This window comes from Danio rerio, chromosome 5, assembly GCF_052040795.2.
Source record: "Danio rerio strain M-AB ecotype USA chromosome 5, GRCz13ab, whole genome shotgun sequence".
In the NCBI taxonomy this organism is placed as follows: Eukaryota; Metazoa; Chordata; class Actinopteri; order Cypriniformes; family Danionidae; genus Danio; species Danio rerio.
In genome coordinates, this window is record NC_141025.1 from 24,044,765 (window position 1) to 24,058,518 (window position 13,754).

The following is a 13,754-nucleotide window of genomic DNA, read 5'->3' on the forward strand; positions in this document are numbered from 1 at the left end:
CCATAGACGCGAAGTATTATATTGACAGCTAAAGAATATAAACGTAAGAGAAACAGGAAAGGAAATATTATAATAATACAAAATAGATAAACATTGACAGGGCTAAGAACAATTACGAACAAAGATATTCAAAAGCAGAGAGATTTTAAGAGAATGTCACACAAAACAGTTTACTTGGAACTGTTAAACAGTGTTCAGGTATGATTTAAGGTTGGTTATGGATGGGGCGTGTAATTTAAAATAATTTAACAAAACGTGCGAATGCATTAAAGCAGCGTCTTCAGTTATTATTTAAACGCAGCTATGTCAGGATTGGGATAGGTTATATAATTTCATTATTTAAATTATGATTGTTGATATTAATATTTTATGACATGCATTTTGGCTATTGCGCTTGAATAAGTCATCAGTGATTCTAAATTAATATTTCTATTTATCCTTTTTATCACTCTGCCTGTCTTTCTCTTCTTTTTTCTAATTATTGGGGTTCTGCCACGGTTAAACGTTTGCAAAATGTCTTAGTTTGTCCAGAATATTGTTTTATTGTTATGTAGCCTATAGGCGAGAAAAATGTATTAACGCAAATGTGGCAATGTCGCAGCCAATGATAAGTAATAAAATGAGTCGCCTGTGGTTTGATAATAGGCAGTTATAACTGACTTTAATTTGTTTTCAGTATTAAATGAGAAAACCATTATTTATAACTTTTCAGCAACCGTTTGTATTTTATGATTAGCAATGTTGATCTTTTTTGCAGTTATTAAACATATAAACTTATTTAAACTGGTTTAAATTTAATATAGTTGTCACTTCAGCTAGTTTCATAAGATTAATGTTTAGAATGCGTGGTTTGACATGCGTGGTTGAGTGGTTTCTGCAAATCATGGGATAATGGGATTATTACTGAGCTGTAATCGCCATCTACTGGAGAGAATGTATTTGCTCATTTATTCTATTAACTCTTTTCTGCAAGTGTATTTTATGATTTCACAAAGTCAAACCATTATTCTTTTATTTTATATTTTGAGATGATCATATTTAAATAAATAATTGCTAGGGTAGCTAATAGTTTCTTTTTTCTTGTTTTAAAAAAAATCATTAGCCTATAAAATCATAATTTTGGCTTGACAAAGTTATTGGTTTAGGATTCTGGATGCATTTTTGCTAAATGAGTGTTGGATACTCTCACACTAGTTAAATCAATTATATTATCAGAAATGACAGATATAAGAAATCCATTAATATTCATCACTCTTTTTACAATTATACAAGCAATTTCGCGCCGACGTCAGCTCCACTTTCGGAAATGGTAAACAGGGAGGTGTTATTCATATAATCCCAAGCATGACATGTCATGATAATAATCGAAACACTCTTGTAGGCTATTCTTATGCTTGGCCAAATGTCATGACTTTCACTTTTATTTTACATTATTATGCACAAGCCCAGATATCATCTGAAACTTCGGAAAAATTCCTATCATATTGGCAGCCATGCAGCATCTCTTAAACCAGTTTGATATGCGGCGCTGGCTCTGAACGCCCACCGGAGCTCGCGGCCACTCGTTCGTCTTTGTCGTGAGCAAGCCACACCGCACATGCATAAAAACGTCAATCATTTCATTCATTCATCAATTCATTCATTTTCCTTCTGCTCCGTCTCTATTTTAGAGGAAAAGCAATATTCTGGACAAACTAAAGACATTTTGCAAACGTAACCGTGGCAGAACCACAAAAAATAGGAAAAAAGAAGAGAAAGACGATATCAAAGTGATAGCTACAAAGGATAAATAGAAATATTAATTTAGAATCACGGATGACTTATTTAAGCGCAATAGCCCAAATACATGTCATAAAATATTAATATTAACAATCATAATTTAAATAATTAAATTATATAACCTATCTATCCCAATCCTGACACAGCTGCGTTTAAATAATAACTGAAGACGCTCCTTTAATGCATTCGCACGTTATGTTAAATTATTAAATTACACGCCCCATCCATAACCAACCTTAAATCATACCTGAACTCTGTTTAACAGTTTCAAGTAAACTGTTTTGTGTGACATTCTCGTAAAATCTCTCTGCTTTTGAATATCTTTGTTCGTAATTGTTCTTAGCCCTGTCAATGTTTATCTATTTTGTATTATTATAATATTTCCTTTCCTGTTTCTCTTACGTTTATATTCTTTAGCTGTCAATATAATACTTCGCGTCTATGGAAGAAAGAGTCAATAAGACAATGTGTAACATCATATTCATCAAAAGGCGGTTTATGTGCAAGTAACTGCACCGGTCCGAGCAGGGAGCGAGCCGGCATGGGAGACAAGCTCCGATAAGATTGCAGAACAACGTCTGTCACTGGATGCGAGAACGTTCGAGGTTACAGAAGTAACCCTTCGTTCCCCGAGGAGGGGAACGGAAGTGCCATGAATGGGAGGATTCGGATCAGAAGCCGCTTATCTGGAGAGTATTGAACGGGCCAATGAATGAAATTAATTGGCAGCGTAAGCTTGCGCAGGTGTGCGACATCTGCAATTATCTCAGCATATAAGCACACCTGAAGCCAGCAGACGCCATCCTTTTAAGCTGAAGAGACTTTCAAACAGCTAAGGGACAGTCATTATGGCGACGGAATATGGCACTTCCGTTCCCCTCCTCGGGGAACGAAGGGTTACTTCTGTAACCTCGAACGTTCCCCTTCGGTTGGGGAACTTCAGTGCCATGAATGGGAGAATATGGAAAGCGCCATAATGACTGCACCTTACCAACACCCCCGATGAGGAGATAGTCAAGCAAGCGTGACGCACCCACATCATGGGGGGCGCGGTCCTCCAACGTGTCCCTGGCCCTAATTTATCCTACTTCAACAGAAGTTTTACGGATTTAGATATATTTTTTGGGAAGTCGTGAGCATCTAGATAATTCTAGGAAATACGACAGTACGTTGGGAAGCGTGCAATCCCGATAGGGAGGACGCTGCGGAGGCCATCCGTTACCCAAGGGGGGGATAGATGGCAGAATTTACCTATGGACTAGCCCTAAAAAGGGGGAGTACGCATAGCAAAAGAGTGGTTAGCGGAGAGGGAAGACACGGGTCCACCCAGGGGGGGGACTTAACCGTGGCGGAATAAGCATATGGGATCGCCTAGTGGGGATCACGCATAGCAGGCACCTATACCCAAAACGCGGGCTGACCAGCGGGCAGACCTACAACGTAGTGGGCCAGCAAGTGACTCCTCCGCTGAGTCAGTGTTGGGGGCCACGGAGGAATCTGCAGGGCTCACCTGACGGGGAACTTTACTGACAGATAAAAAAGGCGCACGTACCTCCATGTTAGGGAGAATGGCGCCGCAAGCGTGTTTCAACACCCTACCGAGTTGTCTCCTCAATCACCAAAGGGTTACCTAATACCCTTGAGGAAACCGGCTCCACTCGCAGATTGTAAAACCTTGCAAATGTGTTGGGTGTCGCCCAGCCCGCAGCTCTACAGATGTCTGTTAGAGAGGCGCCGCGTGCACGCGCCCAAGAGGCACGAACTCCCGGGGGACACGGCTGACCTCGACTCGAATAAGCGAGTGAAATGGCATCCACAATCCAGTGGGATAATCTTTGTTTTGATACGGCACTTCCCTGCTGCCGACCGCCATAACAGACAAAGAGCTGCTCAGATGATCTAAAATTCTGAGTACGGTCCACATAAATGCGCAGAGCGCGAACTGGACAAATTAAAGAAAGGGCTGGGTCTGCCTCCTCCGGGGGCAGCGCTTGCAGGTTCACTACCTGATCTCTAAAGGGGGTGGTAGGAACCTTGGGCACATAACCGGGGCGGGGTCTCAGGATGACGTGAGAGTAATCCGGCCCGAATTCCAGGCACGAGTCACTGACCGAAAATGCCTCCAGGTCCCCGACCCTCTTGATGGAGGCCAACGCAACCAGCAGAGCTGTCTTCAGGGACAGAAATCTTAGAGATACTGATTCGAGTGGCTCAAAGGGATCGGATCGCAGACTCGTGAGAACGAGGGCGAGATCCCAAGAGGGCATGAAGGCTGATTTATACTTCTGCGTCAAACACCGGCGTATGCTACGGCGCTGACGCATAGCCCTTCGCCGTGGCCATCGCCGTCACTGACGTGCACCTCTCAAAAAATGTAACTACACGTCGCAACGACGCGTAGCATAAGCTCTGTGATTGGTCGGCTTGGTAGCGCTGACGAGTCTGGGCGGGACCGAGAGGCGCGCGAATGGCGCGACGCCGCGCGAGCGATTGTTTACAAGTGTGGAGTCCCGTGAAGGAGCTCCGGATGGAAAGTTTTGTTTTGTGTTTACCTCATAGTTAAAGTTGTTGCACGTCCGCCGGTTCCTGCCTCAAAATGAGCGAGTTTGAGCCACTTGTACATCCCGGAAGTGTTCAGGAAATGCAAAAAAGTAGCGAAGAAACTCGACACAGAGGAACATTTACACCTCACTGCCAACTAGCGTTTCGGAAGTGTTAATGCAGACCGGCAGAGACAGCGCGCAGAAGTATAAATGCACAGCCACGCGCGTTGCCTGCGCCGTGGGTTACGCCGGTCACCTGACGCAGAAGTATAAATCAGGCTTAAGAGGGGGGCGAGATGGATTAATTCGCCTAGCACCCCTAAGGAACTGGATGACCAGGTTATGCTTTCCCACGGTGCCGCCAGCTACCGCGCTATGATAAGCGGAGATGGCGGCCACGTAAACCTTGAGAGTGGAGGGCGACAGCCTGCTGTCCAACTTCTCTTGAAGGAAAGAGAGCACAACACTAATCTGGCAATTTCGGGGGTCTTCTCTGCGAGAGACGCACCATTCAGTGAATAGACTCCACTTCAGGGCGTAGGCGCGCCTCGTGGAGGGGGCTCTAGCCTGAGTGATGGTATTAACCACCGCAGTCGGTAGGTTACCTAAGTCTTCCTCGCGTCTAGGAACCACACGTGGAGTTTCCAAAGATCGGGGCGAGGGTGCCAGATGGTGCCCTGTCCCTGAGAGAGTAGGTCCTCTCTCAAAGGGATCCGCCAGGGGAGGGCCGTCGCGAGGAGTGAGAGCTCTGATATCCAGGTCCGGTTGGGCCAAAGGGGCGCAACTAGCAGAGCCTGTTCCTCGTCCTCCCTGACCTTGCACAGAAACTGCGCGAGCAGGCTCACTGGGGGAAACGCATACTTGCGCATGCCCCGAGGCCAGCTGTGGGCCAGTGCATCCGTGCCGAGAGAGCCCTCGGTCAGGGAAAAAAACAACTGGCAGTGAGCGTTCTCGGGGGAAGCAAACAGATCGATCTGGGCCTCCCCGAATCGCGCCCATATCAGCTGAACAGACTCGGGGTGGAGTCTCCATTCTCCAGGGCGTAACAGCTGTCGTGAGAGCGCATCGGCTGCACGATTGAGCGTGCCTGGGACGTGAATGGCGCGCAGCGATTTCAGCCGCGGGTGACTCCAGAGGAGCAGACGGCGGGCGAGCTGAGACATGCGGCGAGAGCGCATACCCCCCATGCGGTTGATATACGCCGCCGCCGCCATACTGTCCGTCCTGACCAGCACGTGTTGCCGCTCCAGCACCGGTAAAAAGCGGTGGAGAGCGAGGAACACTGCCAACAGCTCTAGGCGATTGATATGCCAATGCAGCTGGGCACCCTTCCAGAGGCCCGCAGCCGCATGCCCGCGACACACGGCCCCCCAACCCGTGTTGGAAGCGTCTGTTGAAACAACAACATGGCTGGACGCCTGTCCTAGAGGCACACCGGCCTGTAGGAACGAGGGGTCGTTCCAAGGGCTGAGGGCGCGGTGACACAGCGCAGTAACCGAGACCCGGTGTGTGCCCGCGTGCCATGCGCGTCTGGGGACCCGATCGTGAAGCCAGTGCTGAAGTGGTCTCATATGGAGCAACCCGAGCGGCGTGACGGCGGCTGCGGATGCCATATGCCCCAGGAGCCTCTGAAAGAACTTCAGTGCCACTAGTTTGCTGTCGAGCTCCCTCAGACAGTTCAGCAACAGGCGAGCGCGTTCCTCGGAGAGGTGCGCTACCATGGTGATCGAGTCCAGCTCCATCCCGAGAAAAGAAATCCTCTGCACGGGGGCGAGTTTGCTCTTTTCTCGGTTGACCTGAAGCCCCAGTAGGCGGAGATGCCGAAGCACCTTGTCCCTGTGCATAATCAATTGCTCCCGCGAGTGGGCTAAAATCAGCCAGTCGTCGAGATAATTGAGTATGCGAATGCCCGCGAGCCGAAGGGGCGCTAGGGCACCCTCCGCGAGTTTGGTTAAGACCCGCGGAGACAGAGAGAGCCCGAAGGGGAGGACCTTGTACTGCCACGCTCGACCCTCGAACGCAAACCGCAGAAATTGGCGGTGGCGTGGAAGAATGGAGACATGGAAATACGCGTCCTTCAGGTCTATGGCTGCAAACCAATCCCGAGGACGAACGCATTGGAGAATGCGCCTCTGCGTGAGCATTCTGAACGGCAGCTTGTGCAGACAGCGGTTCAAAACGCGCAGATCTAGGATTGGCCGTGACCCACCGCTCTTTTTGGGTACGATGAAGTATGGGCTGTAAAACCCACTCTCCATCTCGGAACCGGCTCGATTGCACCCTTCGCCAGGAGGGCAGCAATCTCCTCTCGCAAGACAGGGGCGGACAGGGGGTTGACCCTGGAGAAATACACGCCCGTAAACTTGGGGGGCCGTTTCGCGAACTGAATCGCGTAACCGAGTCTGATTGTGCGTATGAGCCACCGCGAGGGGCTGGCCCGCGCTAACCAGGCAGGCAGAGCCCTCGCTAATGGAGTCATCGCTACAATCGCTGACGTACCAGCGGTGGGGCAGCGCGGAGTGGGTGTGCTGATCCGGGAAGCACGAGGGTCCCGCGGAAGAGCTGGAGGAGAGCGATTCGCTCTGGCTCCGCACCCTGACTCCGGAGAGGGGGCTGGAGGGCTGAGGAAAGGGAGACCGTCCCCCTAGCGCTCGTGAGCCACTGGCGAAGCACGTAGAGTCTGCGAGCCGGAAGGCAGCGCGTCCCGGACTGGCAGAACTCGTGCAGTCACATCCGGGGAAGGGAAAAAGTGCTCTTTTACTGATGTTTTGGTGGCACTGAAAAGTACCGTTGTTATCGGGGCCCCGCCCTCCAGCGGGGAAAGAGCAAGTTTCCTCTTCTCCGGATGGCCTGTCTCAGGGACGCTTCGCGGTCCGTTTACCGGACTTAACGGCGCCCTGGGCAGGAGGGGCTGCCTGCTTTCGAGGTGAACGCCGCGCCCGCTTGGCCGGAGGCGCAGGCGGGGGCGGGGCAGCACTCGTTGGCGGGCGCCCTCGGCGAGGAACAGCGGAGGTGGATGGCTCGGCGGGCGGAGCGGGCTTACGGCCACGCCGATAGATGACATTGCCCATCGCATCCGACTGCTCTTTCACCGCCTTGAATTCCTGGGTGAATTCACCGACGGTGTCGCCGAACAGGCCAGCCTGGGATATGGGCGAGTCAAGAAAGCGAACTGTCAACGTCGCGCATATCGGCCAGGTTTAGCCAGAGGTGGCGTTCCTGAACCACAAGTGTGGACATCGTCCTCCCCAGCGCACACGCGGCGGACTTAGTAGTCCGAAGAGCATAGTCGGTCGCGGTGCGCAGCTCATGTAATAAGCTTGGGTTGGACCCGCCCTCGTGCAGCTCGGCCAGCGCCTGCGCTTGGTAGCGCTGGTAGGTGGCCATCGCGTGCAAAGCAGAAGCAGCCTGGCCCGCAGCCTTATAAGCTCTGGCTCCGAGGGAGGCAGACAACCTATAGGCTTTGGACGGGAGGCGGGGCAAACCCCGCCACGTAGAGGCGCCGCGCGGACAAAGATTGACCGCGATAGCGCGCTCCACTGACGGGATCGCCTCATACCCCCTGGCAGCTCCGCAGTCAAGGGCGGTGAGGGCGGAGACACTCGCAGCACGGGCAGAGAAAGGTGCCCTCCAGGACTGCGTGAGCCTACTGTGCACTTCCGGGAAGAAGGGGACGAGAGGCTTCGAAGGCTTCGCCTTCTGGTCCTCTACGTAGCACCCATCTAGTCGGTCCGGCCGCGGAGCTGGGGGATAAACCATCTCCAACCCCACGGCCGAAGCAGCCCGGGAAAGCACGGCTAACATGTCCGCTTCAGGATCCGATTTGACAGCGCTCACCTGCCCGGAGGGGGCGAGCGGGTCCGGATCTTCGTCGGACAGTGAAAGCCCACCCTCCGATGCCGCGGAGGACATCTGATCTCCGGTGTCAGCGAGTGTGAGAGCTACCATCTGGTTAGACGGATCACTCTCACCACCTGAAGCTTGGATGGAGCGCCGTGAGGAGCGAGAGGTCCGCGAGCCCGTGGGCGGCGGATTAGCTCCCGCTGAAACCCTCAGATCTGCCCGAGCGCCCGCTGCTTTTTTAGAGCAGGAGGCAACTGGGGTGGCTCGCTCTCTTGCGAAAGTTAGCCGCGATCTTAGCTGTGCAACGGTCATGGCATCGCAATGACGACATGAACCGCCCGCGAGCACCGCATTAACATGCTGGACCCCCAAACATGCAATGCAGTGATCGTGTCCATCATCCGGAGACAGGAAACCCCCGCATCCAGAAACGCACAGTCGGAGCGCCATCCTGAAAAGGACGTGCTGCACGACTGTGTTGCTCTTTTAGGAAAGTTGCAACTATACGCACCGCTCTGGAGGACCGGACCCAAAGAACCGCAGGCAAGGGAGTAACCCAGCTCGACCGTCTGCCACCGCGAAGACCCACTCTGGACCGGGAGACACACTCGTTCGCTCTGAAGTGCTGATCAGCAAGAGGAACCCTCATCGACTCACTCAGAAAGGATCTGAAGCGAAAAGGATGGCGTCTGCTGGCTTCAGGTGTGCTTATATGCTGAGATAATTGCAGATGTCGCACACCTGCGCAAGCTTACGCTGCCAATTAATTTCATTCATTGGCCCGTTCAATACTCTCCAGATAAGCGGCTTCTGATCCGAATCCTCCCATTCATGGCACTGAAGTTCCCCAACCGAAGGGGAACTGAGATTTACGCGATCACCAGCTGGCTTCCGTTACATAAGGGCAAATATAGATGACTAAAACCTCATTTACTCATTTTACTCATACATTTTATCATTTATAATGTCCAAAACATTGATATTAATGTTAAATGCTACTTTTGTGCCTTTAATAGCCTTTTTCTCGCCTGTTTACTGGGTTAAAAATCTTACATTATTCCATCTCCACCTGCTGGTGAAAGCTAGAGCAGCTGGCGATCTTCAATCTGCATTCTATTGCTTTTCCTGCAGTTCCCGGATGAAATGTTGAATTTTAACAGTCGAATTTGATCCACTGAATTTATGGAAGCGAATATTTGAACTGAAATAAAATGAACTGAAAATTACCTTTTGAATATTATACATCGTATTTTTAAAGGGTATTGAATATTTTGTAAGTGAAATCTGAAAATTGAATATGAATTATTAAATTTTTAAGTATGAAAACGTGTTTGAAATATTTTTCGTTGAAATATTCAAAGCTTAAATATACAGATATGTTAAATTTCAGGACCTAAAAATACAAACCCTGGAATTCAAGTCATTAAAATGCAAGAACTTGTTAATACGGTGTATTATTTTTTTCAGTTTGTGATATTCAACAAACTTTTTAATTCAAGACTTTAGGCATTGATTTTGTTCCATATTACTTCACACCCTTTATTCTGTTGAACACAACACATATATATTTTGAAAAAAGCTGGAAACTTGTAACCATTAACTTCAATAGTATTAGGTTTTTTTGCTACTCTGGGTGTCAATGGTTACAGGTTTCCAGCTTACTTCAAAATATCTTCTTTGTTGTTCAAGAAAAAAAAAACTTAAAGTAAATAGTGAGTAGCTTTTAATGTATGGGTGAACTATCCCTTTTGGTTTTTTTTTAAATAAAATCTTGTTCATGATGATTACTGTTATATATATATATATTATATATATGAGCAGAAAATGAAATAAACAAAGAGCACACCAAGTGTTTTCCAGTACTGGGATGCTGTGAGTGAATAGGTTTCACAGATGAAGAAAATAAGCTCTTCATTATCTCTGTTTGTTCAATAGGAGACGGTGGATGTGGACTCGGACACTCCTGGCACCTCCACTGGTCAGAGGGTGAGATAACTCAACCTTCGAAATCTGAAAGAGTTTCATTCCCAAATGTGTTTTCTCTGACCCGTCTACTATTTGCAGAGATCCAATAGCACACCTCAGAAGCGCGGTGTTGTCCTGGATATAAACGCCTGGCACAAACAATGCAAAGATCTTGTGAGGAGAATGATTGTGAGCTCCGATTCAGAGCCTTTCCGCCAGCCGGTCGACCTCTTCACGTACCCGGTACCTCACTTCTCTCATTTTAATGCCGCCTTTTACTTTGCTTTGCTACCTTTAGCATGACATATCACTTGGATTGATGATAATTGATCTGTCTTTCTCTATGTCAGGATTATCGTGATATTATTGACACTCCTATGGATTTGGGCACAGTCTCTGAGACCCTGACAGGTGGAAATTATGAAAATCCTATTGAGTTTGCCAAAGACGTGCGGCTTATTTTCAGTAATTCAAAGGCTTACACACCCAACAAGAAGTCTCGGGTAAGACCAGCACCATTGTGTTTTACCCCTATCATAAACACACAATGATACAATTTTATACAGTTGAAGTCAGAATTATTAGCCCCCCTGAATTATTTGCCACCCTGTTTAATTTTTTCCCCAATTTCTGTTTAATGGAGAGAAGATTTTTTCAACACATTTCTGAACATAATAGTTTTAATAACTTCTTTCTAATAACTGATTTATTTTATCTTTGCCTAAATAATATTTTACTAGATCTTTTTCAAGACACTTCTATACAGCTTAAAGTGAAATTTAAAGGCTTAACTAGGTTAATAATGTTAACTAGGCAGGTTAAGGAAATTTGTCAAGTTATTGTATAAAGATGGTTTGTTCTGTAGACAATCGAAAAAAAGTTTTATTAAAGGGGCTAATAATTTTGTCCCTAAAATGGTTTTAAAAAAATTAAAAACTGCTTTTATTCTAGCCGAAACAAAACAAATAAAGCTTTTTCTAGAAGAAAAAAATATCAGACATACTGTGAAGATTTCCTTGCTCTGTTTAACATCGCTTTTGTAAAGAAATTTATTCTGTAAATTTATAGTGTAAATTGAATAAACTGGCCAAGTCTTAGATGAGTTGGATTTTTATTTAGAATAAATGCTGTTCTTTTGAATGGTTAATTTATTAAATACATTCAGGAATCCTGAAAAAGATAATCTCCCTCTAATTAAACAGTTTTTAAACTTTGAGCACCATTGGTCTGATTTATAAAATTTGCATAGAAGCATTCCTAAAAGTAAACATACACCAGAATATATTTTGATTGATTTATTATTGATTATGGCTCATATGGTTATTTTAAAGTGCTTTGATCAAGTAAATATTGAAGTTAAATATTTACTTAAAGCTGTCTGCTTTCTCCTGTCAAGTTTGTTTATTATAGATCACAAATTTTGAATGGGAAGTGGTGTACAAACATTTCCATCTATGTTTTGTGCTTCCGCCACGTTTATAAATGAGAGCCCTGATCACATGAAACTGAAGACTGGAGTAGTGACTTTACCATCACAGAAATAATTACATTTCTCAAATATTTAATTTCAATTATATTATCATCAAATTTCACATTATTATTTGAGTATATTGTATTTTATATGTAATATAACTGCAGTCTTGGTGAGCTAGTTATAGCCCTCTGAAACATTTCAAACAAGTGTCTGCGGTTTATTTATTTATTTATTTTTATCTCATATGGTTAAATCCAGTGTTGAGCACATTTCAATAAAAGAGTGTTTAGTTATAGTTGCTTTTCACAAAAATTAACTAATTACCAGAAAAAGTATCTATTATGTTACTTTTAAAAAATAAATAATAATTTGTCAAATAACTTTAAAATATGTACACTAATCTGCACTGTTTTAATGTTCTTGTGGGACAATGTGAGAGACAACGGCAGTATTTGCTCAACTATATATCTAGATATAATTCTGTTTAATTCTGTCTGAGTAATAAGTGGTTATGGTGGAGAAAAATGAAGTTTTATTTGCTTTGATGTCATGCCTTCTTCTCCTCCTTTGGTAGCAGAGCTCTCGTTATCAACTACGTAGCCACTAGTTTAGTGGCAGCATGTGATGACGTGATTTTTTTTTTTTTCCTGGGCATAAGTTGAACGATACATAAACATTCTGCCTTTCACCTCAAAGAACGCTACCTTTGAGTTTGTTGGATTTGCCATGGTTCTGACTTCTGGTCTCTGATTTATGCTACTGACTGTGCATGTACTTGTGTGTGAACCCACACTGCTCTACCTCTGATTGGCAAATGATGGAAATGTACTCAATCGTAGCCAATCATCACGTTCTCAGTTACTCTACGTTCACAGACACACCAATCATCATGGTTGGTTATGTGTCCTGCTCCAGCCCAGTAAACACACACACACACACACCCCAGAGAAAGAGAGGTCCTATGGCTGAAAGAACTGCTGCTCGCATGGAAACCGCTTCAGTGAGCTCAATTATAGTAACATGAATTTTATTGTCAGTAACGGAGAAACGGTAATTCATTTGATTACTCGTTACTGGAAAAGTATTACTGTTAGTAACGCTGCTTATTTATAGCGCCAGTATTCCCATCACTGGTTATATCTCATGTACTTTCATATTTTTCTACTGTTAGCTATAGCTTGTTAAATATAGGTACAGTTAATATATTTCTATTCTTTATATATGTAGTTGTCGTTTTCCTCAGACCTCCTATTTGATGATTTAAGTGATGCATAGTGTGTGTTTTAGGCAGTACAGCTGACAGTATGACGATTGTTTGTTGTGTAGATCTACAGTATGACTCTGAGCCTGTCAGCATTCTTTGAGAATCAGATCATTCCCATCATCTCAGACTACAAATCTGCGGTTCAGAATCAGCGCAGAAGTCAACAGAGACTCATGTGCAGCAAGAGATTACAGAGTTCCTCTCCCAACAGGTAAAACATGTACACTCCCTGTTCATGATTCAAAGTTCACACCTTGTTCATTTCTTTTTTTTTTCTTTTTTTTTTTACATTTTAAACCTGTTTTTTTTCTGCAGCCCCAAAGGAAAACAGAAGTCAGGAAAGAAAACTTTGCAGATGTCTGCAAAAGCCCGCACACGGAAATCCTCTCAAGGTGTTTAGGATTTTCATATGTGTTGCAATTAATCATGGGAGCCTGGATTTTCATTGATTTTTGACTTTGCAACAGTGATCATATTATTAGTGAATTTAGACTAGTGATTTTGTGTACTTGTTGATTTGAGAACTAAAATAATGCTAGAAAAGATTGATTGCTCAAAATTGTATGACTATTAGTATGTGCTCACTTTATTAAAAACTGCCTGGGACAGGCCAAACCAAAAATGTCAAGTCATCTATTGACAGAACAATGTTTTTTTTTTTTCTCCCCACCAGATTCGAATGTTGCACAAGTTGATGAAGACAGTCAGCCTTCCTCTTCCTCCTCGTCTTCTTCCTCTTCCTCATCTTCCTCTTCCTTTTCATCTGAGCAGGCAGGAGCCAACAGAGTTACACGCAGCCAAGTGACATCAAGTAAATCCTCAGGTACACACATTCATATGCAAACACCCAAAACATGTTAGAGGTCAAATCGATTTTAATGTTTAA

General features: G+C 45.6%; 1 protein-coding gene across 2 annotated transcripts in view; it reads left to right on the forward strand.

Moving 5' to 3' along the window:
- The window catches only part of brwd3 (bromodomain and WD repeat domain containing 3), a 47,986-nt gene that overhangs the window by 30,641 nt on the left and 3,591 nt on the right, over nucleotides 1-13,754 (forward strand). For both annotated transcript variants that reach the window (XM_087253406.1, XM_087253407.1), the window contains exons 34-39: nucleotides 10,101-10,151; nucleotides 10,230-10,373; nucleotides 10,481-10,633; nucleotides 12,931-13,079; nucleotides 13,184-13,260; nucleotides 13,542-13,691. In XM_087253406.1, coding sequence (XP_087109532.1) covers nucleotides 10,101-10,151; nucleotides 10,230-10,373; nucleotides 10,481-10,633; nucleotides 12,931-13,079; nucleotides 13,184-13,260; nucleotides 13,542-13,691 — 724 coding nt within the window. The remainder of the gene's footprint in view (nucleotides 1-10,100; nucleotides 10,152-10,229; nucleotides 10,374-10,480; nucleotides 10,634-12,930; nucleotides 13,080-13,183; nucleotides 13,261-13,541; nucleotides 13,692-13,754) is intronic.